The 24938-nt window shown below is 45.5% G+C and overlaps 1 protein-coding gene across 5 annotated transcripts in view; it reads right to left on the bottom strand.

Moving 5' to 3' along the window:
- PRELID3A (PRELI domain containing 3A) overlaps positions 1–24938 on the bottom strand; it is a 155525-nt gene that overhangs the window by 85313 nt on the left and 45274 nt on the right. For 3 of the 5 annotated variants that reach the window (XM_085605847.1, XM_085605845.1, XM_085605843.1), the window contains exons 2-3: positions 20261–20429; positions 3129–3218 (exon numbers count right to left, since the gene is read on the bottom strand). In XM_085605847.1, coding sequence (XP_085461973.1) covers positions 3129–3218; positions 20261–20429 — 259 coding nt within the window. Of the gene's footprint in view, positions 1–3128; positions 3219–20260; positions 20430–21839; positions 21913–22163; positions 22578–24938 lie in introns of those variants that run through there. The other 2 variants (XM_085605844.1, XM_085605846.1) reach the window with 2 other exon arrangements.

Raw genomic sequence — 24938 nt, 5'->3', positions numbered from 1 at the left:
ATTGCTGGAGGAAATGTGGTGAATCTCAGGTTCAAGGGAACACCATTCCACAGTCAGAGTGGAGGAGAAAAGAGGAGGGTTCAAGGGCAGCTAGAGAAATCTTGCCTCTTTTTCCTTTGACTACAGGATTTTTGGTTCCCAGTAAGATCAGGGTGAGGCTTCATGTGATATGGAGCCAGCCATCACTGGCTTCTCTGTTAGATATCTAATCTTCTTGGTGCTGATGGCCTTGAAGATCACATTGAGTCTTGAACTGGTTGTGCGCTGAGGGGGGCATTCAGTGAAGATGTTAGGTTGGCAGCAATGTGATTTGGTTTCCATTAGCCTGTGATCATGCGACCAGCTATGCGAAAGGCACTCTTCATGCAAAAGTTGTTCTGGAGCTCAGTAAGCAGTTTATTGTTTTGATTTTAGAGTTGATTTAGTACATATAAAGCACAAACGTTCACCATACAGTCGAACCTTGGAACTAAGGGGCATAATTATGAGCCCCTTGTGCTGCCAGAGCATCACTTTTTGTGATGCTTCGGTGGCGCAAACTACAAAATTATATTTATGAGTTCACGCAAAGCCACTTTGCATGGCTTTGAATGCCCTCATAGATATGGAGTAAGGCAAGGTAGTGCAAATCGCTGTGTTTCCTTACTCTGCGCTATGGAGGCGTTCCATGGGCATTGCAGCGGGTGTCCCATTGCAACACCAATGGATTATTTTGATGCTTTCCCAGATTTACAAAACCATGTAAACCTGGGGAATCGCCAAAACCATACACCTCCCTAGGGAAGGCGCAAAGAGGAGAAATAACTTTATTTCTCCTAGTTTATCCTCTTTCCTCCTCGCATTCTGTAGCACACGTAGGAATAGTTAAAATCCTCCCAGGATTGTTTTTGTGCAGGACGGTGACTTCCTGCGCTGCCCTATGCCAAATCCCCATAAATGAGGCCCCTAGTGTTCTGTCCATTGGTGCTTCAAAGATCTGATATTCCTCAGTTCTTTTGTAGAGGATGTAGCGACAATGAAGAGTGATTAGAGAGTGTTGGCAGGGCAGAGACATACCATCTAGTTGGATGCAAGTCCTCATGTGTCATGATTACTGCGACAACTCCAATTTAGGTTGTCTGCTTTCATTCCTTAACTCTGGTTAGTTTTTCCTTTACCTATAATAAAAAGTGTGAAGCTCCTTGAGCACATGCATAAAATGCTGATATCATCATGGCTTAGAACCCTGCAGGATGGCATTTTTTTGTTGTTTATATTATTGGGCGCAGCCATAACACAATGGCCCCTTACAGTGTAAGCTTACTGTATACAAAGATGAAGGTTTAATGTGAATACGTGGATGCAGCTGATACAGTTAGTGCCATGTTGGTGTAGTCTTAGAGAAGCTTTACAGTCTCCAAACCATGTTTTGTTTTGAAAACATGAGATGGAATCAGTGGTCAAATGCTGCATAAACCCCAGTATTTGACCATAAATTAGGAGAGGTCTTTGTGCCAGAACTATCGCTAGAGGTCACGCCTGAATGCCGAGCCCTTTACTCTCAGTCGGAGAGTTGATTCTTGATACTGTGCAGAAGGTTCCTGGAGCAGAACTCTGATAATGAATAGTTGCAGACAGCTTTTAAAGGGTATGCTGTGCTATCTATCCTAAGAAACTCGAAAGGCAGGTTTTGCGAGTTAATGATTTAGCTAATTTTTGGCATAGCACTTTGAAATAACTTTAGACTGTTAGGATGTCAGAAACTTGCTAATAATGTTTAAAACGTTTATCTTGTTTTTGTTGACTGTTACAAGCTTATCTTCTGCTTTTGTTTTTGCATTCTCATCGGTTCCCATACATATTTTATGTACTAGACTGAATATTGTTTTGTGGAGAAAAAAAACAACTACAAGTCCGCATTTTTCAGTGATATTTTTTAGTGTTATTCACAAATGAAAAATTATTTGGACTGCCACTGTGTCCCTGAAATAATCTACAGGGACGGACAGTACTCTGAAAGCACGGCCTGCACGGGATTGCACAGTGGTTTTGTGTTTCGGCTTTCTAATTCAATGTTGGTGCACTGAACCTAGTCCTTGCACAAAAGGGATAGAAATGTGACCTTTGTGGCTCTGGGGACCTCCCAGATTTGTATCACATGCTCACAAGTAAGAGGATCATCAGTGCCATGATCGATAGCAAGATTGTTCAACCATGTTTTTTTGCACGGATGCCACTTTGAAGCCAGATCAGCTGGGCTGGACCTCAAGTATGGCCAATAGCTGAATTGGCCAACCTTTTTTTCTGCATGGGTGCCACTTTGAAACCTCGTTTTTGTTGTTTCCATGTGTGCTGCCTTGTGCAAATTGCCTAGGATTGTTTATGTGCAAGAAGGTGTCCCTTCCTGGACATACAGAATCATTTAAAAAAAAAAAGCCCTTTTGAAACTTCTTTGTGGGCTGCATTAAGCAGCACACATAGAACTTACAAAACGGCATTTAAAGATTGTTTCTGTGCAGGAAGGGGGACCTTTCTGCACATAGACAGAAGGGGAACTTCCTGTACATAAACAATCTTCCCCTCAACACAGGCACCCTTGCACTATGCGGCAAGGGTGCCTGCGTTGGCGCTCGGCAGGAGGTAGCTAAAGTTAGCGCCAGCGCTGGGGGAAACGCAGGGATCCATCATATTCTAGTAAATATGGTGCAGCCCTGCGTTTCTAAAGTGACGAAGCGTGTCGTTAGCCTTCTTGGCTTAACGACACGCTTCGCCACTTTATTGTAAATATACCCCTTAGTTTCTAGACAAATAAACATGACTGGATGGTGAAATGTATGTGGAGTACCTGAAGTGACTGTGACGTTAAGGCAGGGGTTCATTTTCTTTTGAATGTAGCCATTTGCTGTGTGGTTTATTATTCAAGTTAGAGCGTTTCTGGATTTACCTAAATTCTGAATAGGAAGGTCAGTCTGTCTAGGCCCTCCACATGAGAGGGTGCCAGGATCTCCTCTCATGTTTACCAGATCAGTGTAATTTCCTTTTGCCATTCAATGTAGAGAGTACAGAGGAAGATGATAAATGCGATGTACTTTCCTGTTTGTTGCTCAAGTTGCCAGTACCATCCTAACCTATATGCATGTAGTACTCACATTACTAGAACAGAGTTCCATTTTCTTTTCAACTGGATCCACAACAGAGTGTTCTTTTATGTACGTCAAGGTCCTATGTGTTCCAAGAATCTAAGAGTCAAAACAAGGTGCAGTAACATTATTCAGCAAAACAGAACAATTGTAAAAACATTAATCTAATTTAACTTGCAGTTTACAAATACTTTTTAAAGCAATACACGCACACAAATGTTATTATGAGCATACAGTTAAAACTTAAAGTAAATACTGATCAGTTACAGTTTAAACCTTACAGAACCACTTACATTAACAAACACAACTCCAATTATGGATTTGCCGATTTTGCTACATAATCCCTTATCTGATGCATAATTTGCAGATTAAAAAAAATGTTTCATGCTCAAATGGATCAAAAGTTGCTAAAAATACTGCAACACGTGTTACTGCACTATTGAAGGCCCTTCGCAAAGAATGACTGGTCACTTTTCCGTTCCTTATTGCTATATTTGGGTGATACACTTGTACTACTGAGGTGCAACCTATGCCCAAATAGTGATAACAAGTGTTAGAAAAATGTCAAAGTAATGTAATGAAGTAATACTATCACAAAATGTGCCTCATTGCGCCATATTATTTGTCTTTCTTGCTGCATTAATTTAGTCAACCCCGCCACATAATTTGGTCCTCCCCTGCCGCATAATTTCAGTTATGCAATGTGGCATGATATGCACAAGGTGGTATTAAGGATAATCATCCCAACTTACCCCGGTACTAAATAATTAAATTCACAAGTATATTTTAAAATTGCTGTGGCTAAACTTCTTCCACAAAGTATGATTTTCAGCCTTTGTATACATCACTTTATACAGCTATGTTAAAACTGAATGTGTCCAATTTTAAGACAAAATGTATTCAGTTCTATTTGGTCACATTACCTAAATAGTATTTGGTTGCGTTTTACATTTAACTGACAGCACTAGCCTTGATAAGGTTCGCTGTTACAGTGTTACAGTGAAAGGTCGCACAACTGATGATTCATGCGCAGCTCCTGAAGTGTGTGTGGTTCTTCGACCTTGGGGACCCAGGGCTGCATCACATACACATTCTGAAAATACATGCTCTTTGCTTGCCTCAAATAAGTTATTCTGTCAATTTATCAATATCCTTTTGCACACCCATCCAGTGTTTAATGAACGCAAAACACATAATATACAAGTACCCACCACATGCATAAACACCATGTTAATATCCATACACACAACACATAAGCACACTCACACCAGGTTCAAACGAACGCTGCACACAGAAACACCTACACCAGAACGGCCATGCCACACACATGCACAAAAACATCAGAGGCATGCACACACATACAATAATCACTCAAGCTGCACATGTACATTTGTAGATCCCATATACTAGAGCTACACAAGCACACACTTTAACAATACACAAACAGGGTTTCTGCATACCCCACACGCTTTCAGTGCTTCTTTCCCCTTAGCTGAATCTGCCTAGAATATATAAATATCACAATGGCCAATGAATGTTGAATGAAGTCCAACTGCCTGAAATTAACCACTAAAAAGACTGAAGTTGTTTTCTTTGGGTAGAGCTCTTCTCCGCAAGATCCTCGGGATCGTCACCGACTGAAAACTCGACATGACAGCCCACGACAGTGCTGTCATCACCTCAGGCTTCCACACCCTGAAGACACATTATTTCACCGCACGTCAAGGAGCTACACTGGTGCAGATGTTGACACCATTTGTGAACTTGTGCATGATTATGCTGAAGCTTTTTGCAGTACTTCCTGAAATGTATGCATCAACAGTTGTTATCGGAATTGAAACTGCAGCCTGTGAGAGCACCCTTTAAACACTATCTCCGGTCCTCACACCTTTCTGTTTCACAATGAGTAGATACAGAATTTGACCATTTTAGCGCCTAAGATGGAACTCACAAACATTATGTATCAATTTTTTTGCAAGAGAGTTTTCTAAGACCAACAAGGCTTGTATTACAGACAGGGAGCACTGTCCCTGTTTGCATCACTGCAACAGGGACAGTGCACCAGGTTAGAATTAATGTACTGCCATCAGGAAAGCCGGGAACCCATGCCTGTCCTGAGGCAGCGCTTTCAGTGAAATATGGAACGGCTGTTTATAAGTATAGAAATCATGTGTTTCACAATGCAGGCGTCATGCAGCCTACAATTTAAAGAGGGGAGAGAGATCCCCTTGCAGGCAGGTGCAGTTAGTGACTGCCCCTGCCTGCAGGGCCATGTCTAGCGGGCCGTTTGGCACCATCCAGAAGGCTGGTTTAAGCAGGCACACAGACTATGCACCACCTTTTTGTGGCATATTGTCAGTGAACATCCTGAGGGTGCACCTGTGCCCAAATCCATGATATGGGCGGGCACAGTGGCAAAAGAATGCCCTCATTTGCATGGGGCCATGTTCCCATGAAAATGAGGGAATGCACTCTGAAAATTACGCTGGCTCTATATGTGCCCCAGAGCTATCAGTATTACAGAAGGTGCTGAACAAACGTCCCCCTTCTGTAATACCATGGTGCTCCAGGGCACACAAAGCAGCCCGTTGCAACGCTGGGGCTCTCTGTGTGATACAACCCAGCAGGTTACCGCTGACTGCAATTACCAGTTTTACACTTTCCATGCATAAAAACTGCTCTCAGGTATCAAGAATACGGATCTCTTTTGTTCTAAATGTGTTGCTGTTTTTTAAAACCTTTTTTTATCAACGAAAACAAAAGAATGACATGAAAATATATAGTTTCAAAGATCACAGTGAACAAAGAAATAGGTGTTGGGCAAATTGAGAGGAGTAAATAGCTAATCTTCCTAGTGCAAAGAGGCAAATGCCTGGGTGTGGTTACAGGGACCTCTTTAAACTTGAACTACTAATATAATCTGCTTGGCATCCAGGTGCTTTTATTGAAACCTGGCCTGCTGGAAATTATGAGGGATGGGCGTGATGAGTATAGACATCAGCTTTAACTCTCTCCACGTGCTCTCTATTACTGGAAGAAAATATAATGTGAATCTAGCGCCTATAGGCTACCTCCAGAATTGTCAAAAAATTGACACACGTTGGTCCACTCGAACGTACCCTTGGCCTGCCCAGAATAAATTCCTGAAACAGGGCCTGGTCTCTAGTCCCCTGCCTTTATGTTTTGGTGCCTCACAGTGTTCAGGTCTTGATGCCGGTCTTGGGTTTTCTGCGAAGTTCCCGGTGTTATTAATTACAGCCTTGTCATGCCACGATATGACCAACTTTTCTTGCACTACGCTCTTCATCACTGATCAGTGAGCTGACTGAACACTCACCCTCCGAAGGCTCCTCCCTAGTTTTCGGGTATGCCACCACTGTATGTAGACAGACTTCTATGCCCCAGAGCGTGGGCCTCAATCTCTCACCGCACGTGTGAGTCTAGGTGTGGCAGACCCCACCATCTAACTGGAATATTCGCTGTGGTTACTGGGTCTCCCTGTTGCTCATCGATGCAGGGCGCACTACAGTAGCAGACTCTGCCCGATTTTGTTACCGGCGCCATAAATTGTCAGGGCCTGACTCTTTATGTTTGCGGGCATCGGTGGTCCAGGGTGAGGGCTACGATCTCCTGCCCTCGCATCAGCAGGGAGATAGCCCTAAAACCTGGTACCTCATTAAGATGCCCTAAGTATGCCAGGACACAGTGAGTTTACTCACAACCATTGGATCCCACATTTGAGTAAAGGACATGCTCTGGACCTCCAGGCTATAGCAACGGGTTGGCCCTCTGTCCACGTGCCTCATCCAAGTGCTCTTCATATGCCTCGGAGAGGAAACCGCTTCTGGACACTTTACCTTAGTGAACAGACAGACCGGGGACCCTACACTTTATAGAGGAGAAGGAATGAAGACTCATGCCTCAGTCAGGATATAGCATTATAAACAAACCATCTGTGAGGAGAGGGCTTTGGGAACCAAGCCTCGATGAAGAGACAACAGTAAGGCTTGTGGAATGTAATTTTCTTTAGAATAACTGTAAATTGCTACAGCCATGTTTTTCTGCATGTGCTCACAAATACCTAAAGGAAGTGCCTCTCTCTGATGCTTTAAGCCTCGTTCCCAGATCGTTGCTCCAGAGACTTGAAAGTTCATTTGTTTAGTCAGCTGAATATTTACATACTTGTTTCAATCTAAGGGTCTTCTTCCCTTCTCATGATCTCATTCCGACACCAGTTTGCTCCCCTTGTTTAAATGCATCACCTGTATCTGTTGCAAACCTGTGTCTATAAATTTGTGCATTGTGTTTGTTTGTTGAGCTTGGTCCACCACAATTTGCCAACGTATTATTGAATCTGTGATTCCCAGACTAATATTTTTTATAATTGTAATACACCTTTTCAGACTTCGATAGACATATGAGAAGACGAGGAGAAGACGAAGCGAAGGCAGTAGGACCCCACACCTCAATGCCACTGGGGTTTTGTACCTCACTGACTACACACTTTGAGGACGCAGTGTCTCAGTAAAAAGACCTACATCTTACAACATCATTCGGTGAAGGGATGCCCTAGGGATGCCATACCTCAGTGAGATGATAATAAAACCCCTGCCTTATTGAGGCACCTATGCCTCAGTGAATAATAAGTTATATGAACTAGTATGTCAGTGAGGTGATTGCTCAGATTCTCACTCTGCCGAGAGATGACCTCTTTGACCAAATCTCATTGAGGGAATGTCTTTTAGGTACCACACCACAATGATGAGTTAGCCATAAGTCCCCATGTTTGGAGATGTTCACCTTGCTGAGGAAATGCCCTATATCATATACATGCCCCTTGCCTTGATTTCCGTGCCATGCCAGGCTTCATTGAGGTGAATAGACACCAGGGTATAGTGAGGAGACTACACTGAACCGTTTCACATCATTGACAGGCTTTGGACATGTCCATTTAGTGAGGAGACACCCAAATAATCTCACTCCTCATTGATGAAATGGCTTGCTGGGATGCTGTAGGAATAGTATTTAGTCCCAACTCCTCAGTGAAAAGATAACATGGGTACTCAACAACCCAATCACATGTACATGTTAACCTTCTCCTCAGTGAGATGACATTCTCAAAACCTATGCCTCAGGAAAACCATGTCTCAGAAATGCCTAAGCGGCAACAAAGTCTTTGGTGTTTAACCCTTAGTAAAAAGACGCCATGGCAACCCAGCACTTCATGAGGGGAAAGCATTTGACCACCAATCTAGAGGCATTTGTACTCATTTTTCATGCAATCCAGGAAGGAAGCTTGCTGTGCTGTGTTGCGTGAAGGGGAGACGCAGAAATGCAAAACATTTACAAAGATATGGTACATTTCTGCTGACTCCTAGTTCTGGTGCACTGTGTTCTGCCTGGGGCCAATGCAGGCACACTTGGGCCATGGTGCAAGGGTGCCTGTGTTCCCTTGCTGCACAAAAACAATCCTTAATACCGTTTTCCTTTTTCAGGATGCGGCACATATGGAAAAGAGGAAATAACAAGGAGAAATAAAGATATTTCTCCTTGTTACACCTCACTGGGGAAGGCGTCGCATTTTGACACATTCCCAGGTTTGCAAACCTTTGTATATCTAGGAATGCTAAAAAAATCCATGGGTGGATGCATGGGAACATCCATGCTCCACCCATGGAACGCCTTCTTAACGCAAGGTAAAGTGAGGCATGCTCTGCCTTGCGTTAGTTTGAATTTACTAAACCATGTAAAGCACAAAAAGGGACTTTGAGTGGCTTAGTAAATCCCAGATAAGGACTTGGGATGACTTGCATCACTCAAGGACAACACAAGTCCATAGTAAATATAGGCCCCAATCACAAATATGCCCACAGTATAAATACACAGCGTACCCACTGCACCTGTGATGCATAGGCACTGCCAACTTGAACCACTCCACCTACCACACAGGCAGTGCTGACCTAATGCACCTGCAACATCAATATAGGCATTGCTGAGCATGGGGAAAACAATGCCATTGTTCCTGTGACTCACAAATACTACCTTCACACTACAGCTGTAAGACAGGCCTTGAAGACCTAACACATCTGCCAACAAAACACACATGGAAAGCACAATTTCTGCTACACACTGGTACTGTATTATTAAGGCACTACCAACTTATTATGCTTGTGACACACCTGCACAAACAACCAACACTGCTTTGGATACAAAGAGGTATATATAATCCACAGCATCTGAACCACATGGGCAATGTCACTTATATTATACAAACACTGCAGGCCCACTGATCCCTACACAGGAACTGCTGAATTGTCATGCCTATGAAACAGCCATGCTCTCCTGACTAACTGTGCTGCTGTGTAGTTCCCGCTAATCCATAGGATCTGTGCATTTGTTGGACAACATAAACTTTGGGTGAGGTGCCTGGAATGATTCCGGGCACCCCCGCAGGATATGTTGGCTAGAGACCAGCCAGCTCACAGTGCCACCATAAGCCCCCATAACCCTACCAGAGATCTAATAGTTTCGGGCAAAGAATGAGCATGACAACCCTGACTCCTTGTGGTAACAGATCAAAACCTCTCGCTCAGTTACTCATGCTTCTTTGTCCTCAGAGAAAAATACAGAAAATACACAGTGGGACATTTTCAATATATTTATTGAACCAACGTTATTTTTGTATAAAATAGATGTGCTGCGATATTCAGTAGACAGAAACAGATGAAAATGATTACAAACACCAAAAGAGTAAATAGTAGATATAGTTCTACCATGGTGCTAAAACTATATGCAGGCACACAAACAGGGTAGTAATCAGGCGTACTCATACTATGCAGACCCTACTCTGTGTGTACTTAGGGTGTGTGTAGGTGTAAAGCCAAGAATTCCCCCAAGGGACAATCTAACCCCATTACCTGGTGGGAGAGAAAGTAGGACCCCTTCTTAGTCACAAACTGGACACCCCTATCGGAGATGTCAGACCGCTGCGTGGTGAAGTCTCAGCATGCAGTGACCTTCGGGGTCAGCTGAGGTGCCTCCTCTACTAATTCTATGAGATGCTGATTATTTATAATAAAAAGCATCTTTGCAATGTATGTACTGATTAGCAATTTTTATGGATATGTAGATAGCCCTGTCGCCCCGTGGATGAAGATAGAATAACACGTGTACATTTGTGCATAGAAGCCTTGTACTTGGTGTTCGAGGCATTGCGCTAATGTTATGCGGAGCCAGATGTGTAAACAGAAGTAGTTTCAGAGAAACAAATCCAACATTGTCACACATGCGAATATGTGAAAAAGGTTACAGCCAAAATATTATTGTGAAAGGAGGACAATGTAAGAAATGAGCAGCTTCGATAATCCGGGGACATAACAGTGCCTATGCGGGGCAGACCTATTTAGCAAGCAGGCAAGGTTCACCCTGTGCCTGAAACACACAAAAGACGTCCAATAAATTGCGCCTCCAACATACACATGGATGCACTGCACACCCACTGTTTTGTGACATCTTTTTTTTAATCTGTTTTATTTTGCATTGTTTACAGCAAATAGGTAGGATTATCAGTAAGCATCAATCCCCCTTTGACGGCAATTTTGTGCAACCCTCGGAACAGGGGTTCATTCTGTCCAAATGCCTCCCACAAACTGATTGCTATGTTATTAGTTCTTGCGCGGCGCAGGGTTTCCATGTGCTGGGGTCGCCGGCCTGCACCGAGGGTGGCCCTTTGGCTTGAGGATGCTTCTCGTTGCCAGACTCTCCTGTCCGAATTCTAGGACCTTATGCCTGCCAGATCCCGCCCACTGGATATTTGGGCACCGCTTATCTCCTACCTCCTGAGTCACACTTCCCGCGCTCCCCGCCCGCCGGTGAAGGTTAATGAGTCTCCTCCTCCCTGCTTCCTTTTCCCCCCGATTCTCAGTGTCCCCCCCTCCCTTTCATGCATGGTGCCGTGTAAGACATTTTCTCCTCATTGGTTTTGGTGTTTCCCCGACTTATTTAATTGATATTGTTTTTTGTTGTATATGTATGTGGTAGCCTCTGATCTTTTATGTTGTATTGCAGTGCATATTATTTTGTTATGGTGCAACACTGTAATTTTGTTGTGTCATCCTCAATAAAGGTTTTTGAAAATCCCCCCAAAAAAACACCCTCGAACAGGGGTACATTTCCACTACTGAACAGATCGCATCTGCCAGGAGTCTGGCCCCTTACCCCATCCCCAATGTTGTCCCCATTGAACCCTCAGAGTCTGTTTCTTTAGTTGCCTATTCCTTGTTTGCTCACCTGGTGGAGGACCCGAAATGTAGCCTTTTAGGTCACTTCACTCATCATGTTTCTCCATAGACCCCATACTTTGGTAAATTCCTGAGTCCATGTCCTTGCTTTATTTATTGGTTCCCCAACTCGCATGCGCCATTTCGTGTTGGCTTACCTCTGTCCACCTGTTGGAGTATCTGCGCTTCCCCACCTTTGGATAATGTCACGTCTAACCATGATTAGTGCTGCATTATAAAAGAGAGGCGAATACCTGTCTGGCGAAAGATCTACCCATAGTATAAGCATGATCAGTCATGGGGTCAGTTCCAGTGACTCTACTAAGGTCTGGGACATGACTCTGCGCTGAACAGTTGTCCAGAACGGACCTCACTTTGGGCCACTCCCAGAGCGTGTGCAGCAGTGTACCTCTCATTGCACAACCCATCAGGCATCCGTCCATGTCAGCCCTGCCCATTGCACACAGCCTAGTTCTGGTGTAGTAAACTCTATGAAACAGCTTCAATTGAATCAGCCAGAACACAGTTTGGATTGTCAGCTTCTCGGGGTGCCTGCAGGCCACTCCCCTGTCCTCGAACTCCAGTTTACCCAGGTCTGCTTTCCATTTCTCCCTTAATGCCCTGAGTGGTGGCAGGCTATTTACCAAACGTGAGCTGTATATTGCAGAAATGGGTGCCTCTGAAGGGGGGCACCCAACACATTTCATGGGGCTCTCCTCTAGAATGTCGTTCTGTGTATCAGTACAATCTTTCAATATGTGTCTAAAGTGTCTAATCTGTACGTACTGCAGGTATTGGCTTCCTGTTAGCGTATATTGTATCTGCAGCTCTGCAAAGGTTTCCATCCCAGTGTCATTCAAAATGTCTCCAAACTTGGAGACGCCTAGCATGCCCCATTTTCTAAACCTTCCACCCTCAGCATGGGGGCAGAGCTTCTGCATCCCTACAATGGTGTTTCTAATGTAAGTTTGCCCTTCCAACCTGTTCTCTGGGTCGCCTTTTTCCGTGCCTGTTTTGCCATTGGAGTCGGCATGGTATTCAATGTTCCTCTCCCGTACAATCGTCTAACATAACCCTCTGGGTCCACTGCTGTACAATTCGCCATTAGCGATGGCTCGGTCTGCTCCGCAAAGGACCAATTATTAACTGCCACTAATTGGATTGCCCATTGGTAGAAGTGTAAGTCCAGCAGGGCTATACCGCAGTCGAAAGGCTTCCTCGTCAACGTAGACAGTGCTATTCTCACATCCCCCAGCAACAGACTGCTTTTGGCCTCCACCATCCCAAAAAACACTTGGGGACCTCAAAGAGGGAGTTCTTGAGTGCGTAGAGGAACTTGGGTAAGTAGATCATTTTTTTAGAGGACTGCCCTACCTAGCAAGGACAGGAGCAGCCGACGCCACTGATTTGCTTCCTGTCTGTAGCCCTCCAGTTGCCTTCCTAGGTTTCAATCATAGAATGATTTACGGTCTGCAGTTATATATATTTCCAGTTATGTGAAGACATTTTCTTCCCTGGCTATAGCTCTATGCCACTCCATAATGTGTCGCCACCCTGCTAAGGGGTACAAGCAGGACTTATTCCAATTAATGCGGATCCCAGAATAGTTTCTGAAGATCCCAAGGATTTCAAGAATCCTATCAATTGAGCTCTCTGGACCTGCCAAATTCAAAAGGATGACGTCTGCCTATAACGAGATAACATCCGCCCAATATATTTTTTTGTTTGACTGTTTATTGTTTTTTCAGGTTATTGGCAAGGTTTACAGATGAAATCACACAATACAGTTACATTGTCATTACAATTCTCTAGGAGCACAGTGTGCTGAGGTACAACAAGTTATGCTCCACAGATATGTACCATGTCGAGAGGAATTGACCATACAACAGATGCAGGGTTTGTCAGAATGAATTTATCTGCCCAGGGGAGAAGATGCGGTCCAGACATAGAGGCCCATTAAGAGGGTAACACATATGCATCGAGAAATAAACATGTTATTCAAACATATAATAAAACAACTATCAAAGAAACCCTAGCCCTCCCTTTCCCCCAGAACAGCCACAAACATTGTGTTTAGACAGGAGAAGTGTCTAGGCAAAAGAGCAAGTTGGGATACTAGACCATATCGTGCAGAGAGGCAAGCAACCCGTTTGTACCTTGTGATTAAGCAGCCACTTAGTTATCCGCTGTATCTGCCCTGTCTGTTAGCAAGTCGGCTTAAGCATCAGTGGCATGCTGAGTGGTGATTTGCAGATCAATCAGAATAGTATCCCAGTTGGTTGCTATTGGATATTTGCCTAGTCCAACACTGTCCTCCCTATCTAAAGCAACACTGTCCGCCTGGGCCCATGCAACGAGGGATTGCTTCCAGGCCGCAAGAGCTGGGGGTTCATGGGATTTCTATTATCGGGTAATGAGCTGTTTCGCAGTCAGGAACCCTAGGTCAAGGAAGCGGGATGTGACCCTTAGTTTCTTGTCCCTGCAGTAAAGGGCTAGAAGACATACTTCCCATGTATGCAGCGCCGGGCGCCATGTACAGGAGATAGGTGGAGTGTGACACCCTGCCAGTATCGGTATAGGGATGGGCAGATCCATAACATATGGAGATAATCAGCATCTACCAAGTGACAACCGGGGCAGGCGGCATCATTGCACTGGAAATAGCTGTTTATCTTGGCTGGGGTGAGATATGCTCTGTGTATAATGTACAATTGAAAAAGGCAGATGTGGGCATTGCGGGGGATGCGGACTGGGCTTTCCAGCAAGGCAGACCATTCTTTGTCCGTGCCAGGATGAGCCAAATCGCCTTCCCAAAGGTGGCGGAGGGGCTTGAGCTGCAATGCAGTGTGGATCTGCAGCGAGTTAGCAAACCAATGGATCAGGTACCGGCCCAGTCCCATCACATGAAGGTACTGCATAGTGAGGTGCGTCGGTGCACCTGTTCCCCAACGCTGCGATCAGGTAACTGTATAGGAGGAAATGGCCAGGGGGTAGACCATCCCCCTCAATCAAGGACTCGTATGGTAGGAGACTTCTGTATCGGTAGAGGTTCCCCAGAGCGTGTACTTCTACTGCGTGCCAGGCGATTAGTTCAGCCGATGGAAGTGGTGATCTGGCTCCTGGGTGTGCCAATCAGGGCCATTGCCAGGGCATAGGGGGTCACCGATCTCATTAGGTAAAGGCATTGGCGAAAGCAGTGGTATGCTACTCCAAGAAGTAAGGAGTCAGGTATTGGCGCTCATGTGCAAGGGTGGAACAGATAAAGGGTGTTTGACAGGCACTAGCCAGGCATTGTCGTTGCTGTGTCAGCAAGCTGTATGCCTGACAACCATTTAGCTACCCATTGGTGTTGGGATGCTAGTTAGTAGTGTTCGAGATTTGTTCCTGTGAGCCCACTCAGATATGTGGGTAAGTATAATTTTGAGAGTGACACCCTGCAGAGAGAATTCCCTCATACGCTTCTCCAGAGAGCGAAAGAAGGGTGCTGGAATATAGGGTGGGAGGCTGGCAAAGTAATAAAGGAGTTGGGGGGAGGTTGACCATTTTAAGGAGGGGTACGCAACCTGCTACGGATAATGGCAGTGTCCAGCAAAAAGTCATCTGTGCTCTTAGAGACATAGTGGCTTGTGTTAGGTTACAGTCAAATAGGTCCGTAGGCGAATGATACATCTGAATTCCTAGATATTGGAATGTGGTGGGTTGCCAAGTTATGTGGGTCCCGTGACGTGAAGTGTGGGTCCAGCAGTGCAGGAGAGAAGGGGAACAGGCAAGACTAAACCCAGTTGACCCTCAGGCCGGAAAGATCAGCAAAGTGGTTAAGCATCGGGGCGATCGTATCAGGAATTGAATGCACATCCTGAGATAGATACGCAGATCATCCACATAAAAAGAAATGAAATTGATTCCGTTGCCCAGGGGGATACCCCAGTCACCACTCCACTTGCGAAGCGTGAGTGCCAGTAGCTCTATCGTTAGGGAGAAGAGTAGTGGGGAGAGCGGGCAGCCATGGCGGATACCGCTGGATACCTGTATAGGCTCTGACACCAGGAGGCCCATCCTGATTCTGGCCAATGGTTGAGTGTATAGTAGCTTAACCAGCAGCATAAAACGGCTATCAATGCCATAACACTGTAGCGTTTCAAATATGAAGGTTCACTCCAGAGAGTCAATGGCCGTCTCTAGGTCTAGCACGAGGCATGACATCCACCCAGTCATGGCCCCAGTGGAGCCACCAAAGCAACGTGTCTCTGCGAATCCAGGAAGTCACTGGCTCCATAGCAAGTACTGTTTTGCAACATCCAGATATTACTGGCCCACTGGACCTGCAGCATACACAGGCTCTGTGTACCATCTGATGCTGCAACAAACAGGTATTGCAGACTAACTGTGCCCACTATACACAGGCAGTGCTGACTCAGTGTGCTTACTACACACTCAGGCACCAATAACCTACAGTGCCTATAACATACACAAGCACTACACACACTGTACCTGCCAGTAACATGTACTGCTAAGCCACTGTTATGTGACTTATAAAAGCACTGCTGACAAACACAGGCATTGCTACCCACTCTGTATGTAACATGCACAGGCACTGCCATCTCACTGTAACTGCGACATGCCAATCCAACATGCCTGCGACCCACAATCAAGGTTGATCCACCATGAAAGTGAACCTGACCGGCACTACTGGCCCACTCTCCCTGCTAAAGACCCATGCCTAGCAGGACACAAAGGTTCTTCCCAGCCACTGTACCTTTTAAAACATGCAATGCAGATGTATAGCAGAACTGGGGAGCAAACGTCAACTGCACCTAAGAAATTGGGTTTCTAGCCCTGTTTGGGGGGGGGGGGGGGTCACAGGGAAGCCAGGGGCTACTGGCCACAGCCATGGTGTTTGAGGTAGTTTGCCACTGGTGTCCTGGGTCTGTCCTACTATGGCTGTACAAACTGGGCCAAGTACACCTTTTCCACTTTTGACGAACCAAGTTCTGAGAAATCAAAGGCTTCTAAGGGAAAAAGTGTGGGGGCAGGAAATCAGAACACAACAGTCAAGCAACAACTAAAATGATGCATTGTCCAGCCCAGTGCTTTACCTTAGAAGAAGGAATGTACTTTAATAATACAGAAAAACATAATACCACAGAATTCAATGTGGCTCAGCTACGGTGTTGTAATTCCACCTAAGATTCCTAGGTAAGCATTTGCACCATCTATGGCACCCTCTCCCTGTTATACAAGCCACCGTAGTGTGTATGGAACTCCTCTCCAAGCATGTGCATAGGCATAGATTAGGCACAGGTGCAGTTAACTAGGTCTTTATTCAAGCAAAGTATTTTGTAGTTCAGTTCAACAGTTCGTACACAAAATGGGAATGTATAAGTAACTGCCAATGTTCTGCTACAGAACACTGTCTGTGCATCTGATGAAGTCTTTCGTATGTGAGGCCCCATTACCTGCTCATGTTGCTGTGGTCATGCCCTGGAGGATATTCTCTTGGCTGGTGCTTACAGTGGCAAAACCAGTAACGTGATACAGTGGTAGCAGCTTCACTCAGGACACAGTGGGTGAGCAGCGCTGCAGTCCTGTTCCGTGGGCGCACATGCGGCCTGCAAGATGCGGCCTCCTGGCTGGGATATGAATCGAGCTCATTGCGGGCAATTGCAGATTTTACGCCAGAATTAAACAAAGTGCTCATCTGTCTGGGATCAGATTCCTGCTTCAGCAGCTCTTCGCTTCGCCTGGAGTCGGGCAGCAGAAGCAGCACCAGGCCTATGGGCGTCACAGGGACGCTGGACAGAACAGGGTTACCTCTTAGGCTTAATTTCTGTATGCGGACCACTGTGGGGTCTGTGATGGGACACTGGGGGATTTCCTTATTACATGGGTTGGTCGGCTTCTCTCCTAATGGCAGTCAGCAACTTCTGGGCACTCGGTATGCTGGGAACACAACTAATCTTCTACTGGACAGTCTGGTCCCCTGCAAGCCATGGCCACTTTCCTTCTCTCTCTAGCAGACAGGCAGGCTTCTAGGCACTAAGCAAATCGTCAGCTTCTCTAGCAAGTTGTGCAGACTTCGGGTGATGTCCCCTCACTTCTGTGAGATTAGCTGTCATGCAGACACCAATACTAGTCGCACAGCAGCTCTCCAGGTACTCTCTGGAGCACTCCCTTCCTCTATCAAGAGGAACTTGGAAATGCAAAAAAAGTGGCGTAGTTTGGATCTCACATTTATATACATTTTCCATATCGTGAATGCAGGTCGACAGACACGTTTTTAGAATCAGTTTAGGTGGGTTCTCTTTTAAATGTCATTTTCTGGCATTTCCTCAGGGACAGCATTTGTGCAAGGTGATGAATACTCTTACAACTTGTAGGAAGGAGGCTGGCTCCAAACAAGAGTGTCCAAAGCAAGGGCACAGTGGAGTCTGAGATCTCTTTAGCCGACTGTCATCAGTATTCCTGAAGCAATAATCAAAAACAGAGAAAAAAGCAGGCCTTGCCTAGAAACCTCCTCGTCTTCAACATCAGAAACTGTAGTCTAAGTCCTACCACCTAACAAACGGTAGTGCTCATGAAGAGCTAATCAGCAGGCTTTTGCAAACACTGTTCTCATTGAATTTCTAAAGATAGTCATATTTCCACCCTCCCTCACCTCAGTGCCTGGATCCCTACTCTTTGGCCACAGGAATGCAAATAATACACTTGCACCGTCTAGAGGAAGCTCCATCACGCGCTGCCCTGCACCAGAGGCCATCGAAAATGTGTCTCACACCACACAGAGTCCTACTACCATACAGGTGTTACACTCACTGCACATGCACATACTCAACATACACGGAATGACAGCACAGGGTTCTGGGGTTTGTATAATCACAGAACTGTACAAGAGAGTGCTCATTTGACTCTCCTCTAGCAGACACAGAGAAAAAGGCCAGGTCACACTACTGAGTCACAAAAAGTTGATACACTGCCAAACCTGTTTGACTTTATTCATCTACAGCATAGACGTCGTACGGAGTCGCGTGCGGAGCCGATGTTTTGTGACGTCGCCCACGTCGACGTGGAATGCTGGGGAAGAAAAGTTCCGTGGAATGCTGGCGCAGGGGATATTCACAAGGTGAGGAATCCACTGGCAGATGTATCCATCAGAAAGTAGTCCTACACCAATTATGAAGGCATGGTTTGTGCACCCATCAAGGTCACAGAAGTTTCTATACCTCGCATTACCAGAAACAGGCCTAGGCCTCTGTGCACACATCCGATTAGTGCGATGCCATGGCCAAAATACCACTTTCACACAGAGTCGGATACTCAGAGAAGGGGTACACGATTATTTAGCAAGCAGGGGCATTCCTGTACCAACACGTGGATATTGCCAATTTGTAGTGACATACCTGTACTACAACCCTACTGCTCCTGCCACTGACAGGCACTGCAGAATCTACATGCCTGTGACACAAACACTGCTTTTCCGTAAAACTACTGACATGTAGGCAACAGAGATTAACTGCCTGAAATTCACAGGCACAGCCTCTCCAAACCACTGGTGACCCACATGCACTGTTAGCAACATTTCACATGATGTGAGACACAGTCACCGTTGATTCATTAAGCCTGCAGCACACAGACTCTGAAAACCCACTCTTCCTGCAGCATGCTCAATAAACTGCTGGTCAATTCCTTGCATGCCACGGCACCTCCTCACCCATTACAACCCACCGGGACGCTGAGGTGTGATGGGTCGACTGTATTATAAAACATAACTGCAATTAGTTGGTCCATTTTCCATATTTGCTTTGCGGTACATAGTATCCTTGCCATTGCACTGCTCTGTCTCACTACCTAGAGAGTCAAGAGCTAAAGGAGAGTACTTCTGAATCAATTTTAGGGTCCAAGGTGTGGTGGAAAAAAAGAGATTAAAGTAAATATGTATTCTGCAAATCTACTACTTATTGGATACCTCAAAACAGAGCTTAATGGCACAGGCCACGTATTGTTTTAAAATGATATTGTTGATCAGAATGTGGACAACAACCTCATTACAAGAAGTAATGTTTGGCGACCCTAGCCTTGGAAAAACAGTAAATCTGCATCCACAGACTTGCATGTGAAGGTGCAGATGTATGACTTTTGGCATTCACCAGGTTTCCATCGAAATTCCTTTGGGAAGTATATAAATCCTAAACTTTGTTTCCATTCATTCTGTAGGGTGGGTCCCTGTTGCAGAGATCTCCGTACAGGAGAAATTGATACCCTAATAAAAATGCGCATTTTCATTTTTAAATTCTCTCTGAGAAAAATAGATTTCCATGTGGAAACACCCTTCTCCTACATCCCCGCCAAATGTGGGGGTAATCCGTTCCCCTTCCCACCCTGGATGGAGAGTTGCACCAGCCCTGTGCTGTAGTAAATCCCTGACAACTCCTAGAGTGGTTTGATCGTGCTTGGGGAAACTTCCTCATTTGTGGACATTGACAAACGAGCATTCTTCAATTATTGTGGGCATACTCAAACTTTCAAGACCAACCACATATTGAATGGCCCATTTTCCCACCCCTTTAGTGAATTTACGACTGCAGAGACCCCCACACAATTGGTGGCGATATGTGCTCCTGTAAACAGGCTTGCATCTAACAGAAATCCTCCAGTGAATTCCTGGCAGGTGTAGAAAAGGTCAATTTAGCCACAAGCTTACGTTTATGACCAAATTTACCTTTGTGACTAGCTCCCACAGATGCTAAAAAGAAATAAAGTACTGTTACGGCTTGTAACCCCCAAATATGCTTTGCCACATGTGGCAGGGCATGAGAGAAGCCTTCCTATTAGTCGAAACTGGAAAGGATGTTAACCAGCACATACCGCTCTGACAAGGCTTGGCAGTCCCCACTCTGTGCTGAGGAGCCGGTGGCTGTGCAACCTGCCACGGTTATCCAGGGATCTGTCCAGAACGTCCACGCCCACAACACAGGGGTTGATGGGATTGGGATACTTCCTCATTGCAGCCTTGATTACCGTCTCCCAGGGATGGCTGAAAGAAAAAGAAAAGAGGTATAATGCATATTTAGTTTTCTGAACTTTGTTGCTATGATAAAGAGATAATAACATCCGTGCAAGGAAATAAACGGAAATGTACACAAAGGCCATAAGAAAGCATAAATCCCAGAATTAGAGGTATTTAGTCCTCAAATAAACTAACAAGAAGAGACTGGACAGAAGACAGGATTATTTTGGGATCAGAACTGTGCTCAGCACTGTGCCAATGATAATCAAATGTTGGCTTCCTTGGCGTCAGTCTGCTCTGTACTTCATTGGCTTGCTCTCATTTTGGTATAAACACGAGTCGTTTAACAGTGGCTTGCTAAGGGAAATATCTTCCAGTACTGCTTTGAATGCTGAACATTTGCCAAACATTTATTCGAATAAGATGGGTTGACAAATAGTTGGATGATTTTTACAGATGTCTGTTTACATACCTTATGTCCTTTAAAATACTGCTTTCACTTCTTTGATGGGTTTCATAGCTAGGCAAGGGGGTACATATGCAATGATGCTTTACTGACCATTAAGTGCCCACTCCGTAATTATAAACCAATCTCCTGCGACCATAGACTATAACTCAAGAAGAGGGCATTCGACTACCAGTACAGCCCTCTGCAGAACTATTGATCTTTCCACCCAATGACGGCAGACTTTTCTTAATAAAAAAAGGAGAGGTACAGAACGAGAAATATTGGAATGTTGGAGCAAAAAGCTTACGCCATCCATTTTTCCCCTCTGCCACACCACTGTTTGCAAACAGGCGGGAGAAGGAACCTTGTATTTTTACAGGAAGCCTTGTGGGAACCGGATTGCCTGATGTCAGGCAGGTGCGGTGTGACTGACAAGGGTGAAGAGCGTCTTCACTTTGGGAGACTCATAGAGTCTCTTTGCAGACTTGGTCAATAGAGTGTCACCTGTAAAACGCAAGGGGGCATATTTATGAAATTTGCGTCGCCGGCCAGCGCTGCAAGTCACCTTGATGCACTCGCCTTTGCCACAGGAAAATGGCAGGAATGCACCGTATTTATCCAACACAGCACATTCCTATCCTTTCCTCTTGCGCCGTTTTAGCAGCTTAGAACCAACCCAGGCACCCTTGCACGATGGTGAAACAGTGCCTGTCTTGTAGGCAGGATTGCTTTTGTGCAAGAAGGGGCACCTCCAACATATATATTTGACTGACTCTACAAAATTATTCACCTAGTTGTCTTTAATTTATTTTAAAAACTTTCCTTACTGCTAGTTAGGAAAATCTGCATAATTTACTAAGTTGAACATCAAAATTACTTTTATGCCCTGGTCTCCACATTCTGTGTCTGTGTATTTTAAAGAGACTTGTTAGTAACGAAAGAGGGAGTTTAAGGAGATTTTTCAGTAGTGAAAGAGGGAGAGTATTCACCAGTGTTTTACACATAATGTTTATATGTGCACTCTGGGTAGGAGAAAGCACAGTTTTCGATCGCAGATCCAAATCACCAGTTTCTCTTTGGGAAGGACACAGTGCAAGGTCGGTTGTACATATAGCATTTAAAGTAGAGGACGTGGGGGGAGCAAGATGGCGGCCGTGACTTCGGCTGAGTGAGTCAGCGTTTGCTCGGCTGGACCGCAACGGACCCTAAATCAAGGCTCTGCATTGTTTGTACATGGCAAACTGAAGATAAATCCAAAGAGAAACGACACGAGCTTATGGCCTCGTTTTTCACCTGGTTACTATCAAACTCACTTTTACTTTGAAGTTGCACTGGCTCCGGCGGACCGCTCAGTCTCTGAGTCTTCGTACATCGTGGCCGGCTTTTCAGGTGCGGCCCCTCCCCTCTAAACCCGGCGTTCCTTCTTCGGCTTTCCTTCTGACCTTGAGGATGCCACCGAAAGCTCTCTCGAAAGCGGCGGCTGCTGCGTCGAAGTCCCGCAGTTCTTCTCGTAATGCACAAGACACTGACTCCAAAGGCTCCGGGACTGCACACTCGAAAACTCGAGCACCAAACATGGATAAGTCCTCCTCTTTGAGCTCTGCAGCTATTGCCCCCTTGTCTCTGATGTCCGTTAAGGGGCAGACGTTGCCCGATATCTTTAATAAACTTGGAGCTAGGGAGAGGGCTCCGGTCCTGAATGAAGCTGTCAGTTCACCTCCTGCTACTTCGAGGGATGGCGCTTCGATTTCCAACGGCTTGGTCGGTAAGGAGGGGGGGAATTTGCAAATATTTAATGACTCTGCGCTTTCTCATACTATATCAAGTGTGATAAGCCCTATTCATACAAATGCTTCTGAGGACTCACCTCGATCCATGAAATCAAATCCTACTCAAGATGAAGTATCACGGACCCCAGGTCTTTCTAATGCTGTTTCCACTCCGGCACACTGCATTCTGGGTAATGTTGTCCATTCTTCTAACACATCTATGCCTGCTATTTTGGAACTGCCCACTGATCGACCTTATAATGCTAGGGGGTCCGAGGTCAGTGAGTCCACAGATAAGTTCTATTCTGTGTCTGATCATTACGGGTCTGGGGAGGAGGACGACCCTGATCTTCAGTGGTCGGATAACGATAGCGATGCGGCTGATTGGCAACCCAGCAAAGTTCCAAGGGACATGATGGTGGACACGGTACGCAAGGTCCCTGGACCTAAGGCAACTCTTCAGCACATGGAACCAAATCTACAGGATGACTGTCGAGAGGATCAGTCTCAACTCAACCTGCAGGATACCCCTGGTAATACTGGAGGGGACTCCTTTGACATCCCGGATGAGGTCTCTCTGGTAACAATTTATCGCACCATAATGATGCACAGAGAAGCCACAAGGCAAGAAAACATCCGTACCCAGGGGGTCTGCCGCAAAATGCAAAACTCTTTGCGCCGTGTCATTAAGTCCTCTGTTGAGACCACTGCAAGCGTCGCTGAAGCCGAAGAACGAATCTCCGCCCTCGAAGATGCCGCCGCAGCACAGAAAGATCTAGTCATGGAGGTCAAACAACAAAGTTCCCTTCGACACCTCTAAATCCCCTGTTGTCATTCTGGGAACTCGCGAGTGTCTGGTTACCATTATCCGAACCAGTTTATTTCTATCCTCCTGGTGACTTTATAATCACGAAATAAATATAACCTTTTCCTCCCCATTCTCAATGACTCGAGCAACATTTCTCCCCGCGCATGTGTCGCTATGACAACCACAGACGCGCCTCGCCCGATACTCATCGTTGAGGTTAGCGGTCTAGTTTTCTTCGCGGGAGCACGTCTGTTTACCCCGGATGTACCCGCCCCCCACGCACCCGCCCGCCGCGCCGTCGTGTTCCTATAACTAGGAACTGCCCGGACATACAAACACCAGACTGCAGTGGCTGGTGAGATTTTAGGCGGACGGTGTTTCCGATACCACGGAATCGTGAGTAGCGAGGCTGATTGCATTGCAATGTATACCTTGGACGCTTATCACCATAAGTTTCTTGAGTGCGTGTCTTGATCAGTTCATGATTAACGATAGACTTACAATTCGCCAACGAATCGGTGCGTTGCGTTTTTTTGCTTCCCTTGAACGTTGTCCATCAGCAGTGTCTAGTATTCGTGTCTCACACGGTTCACCTACCATAAGCTGCTATGCACTGCAGCCTCCTGCACGTTGCCCTTCAGAGGCTGGCCGTATGTTTGCTATGTTTGCGTTCAGGCGATTGGTTCCTGATATCAAGCACCACTTGCCGCACTAGTATGTGAGCGACTCAACTTCTTTTTGGGTCCTTCTGTTTCAAGGCAAAGCTACACAGGTCTTGGGCCTTTTAGAGACTCAGCTGTTTGTCGCTTCCCTGGGGATATCATTACACCTTGGGGTCCAATCAACTCAGGCTTTGTGACCTTATACAGTTTGTTGTGTTTACTGTCTTGTCTCTTCTTTCTTTACTGCAGGACACTAAAATGTAGTGCTCTCTCACCCTGGCCTTGAATACAGCACAGCCTAGGAGGGTGAGTTCCACAAATTACTCGTGGTTAATTGACCCAGTATCTCCTGTACTGGTCTCAGAGTTGAGTGATCATCACTGTGCTGCTCTTAGCCCTTAAAATGTCCTTCAAACATTGCTCACAATCCATGCATGTCACGGTTGTTTATTTCTTGACACCACCTATTGTCTGGAATTAACCTGATATCTCGGTTTGAGTTGTATTATTATGCTTTTACCTGTTACTTTCCTTTTTTCCGCATGTGTGCTCTTTTACCCACGGTACCACACATTTTTAGGGTGCTGTATGTGTGTCCACCAGTGTTACCTCTTAGAGGTTGTGGGCACCACCAAAAAGGTGTAGGTAGCTGCATTATTCCCCCGGTCCTGAAGAATTGCCATTTATTATATTATAAGGCAAGAAACATGTTGACCTATTGATCCCCCCAGCACATTCACTCACATACCTTCAGGTGAGAAATGTGCGGATTATTTTTGGTTTTAATCAGGATGGTGACCATACTTTATTAAAATTGTTTAGTGGATCACCTACCCCTGTTTTATTACA

The sequence above is a fragment of the Triturus cristatus genome, chromosome 5_1 (assembly GCF_964204655.1).
Source record: "Triturus cristatus chromosome 5_1, aTriCri1.1, whole genome shotgun sequence".
Classification (NCBI taxonomy): domain Eukaryota; kingdom Metazoa; phylum Chordata; class Amphibia; order Caudata; family Salamandridae; genus Triturus; species Triturus cristatus.
Note: the sequence above shows the minus strand (reverse complement) of the source record. Positions and strands in the feature narration are given on the sequence as shown.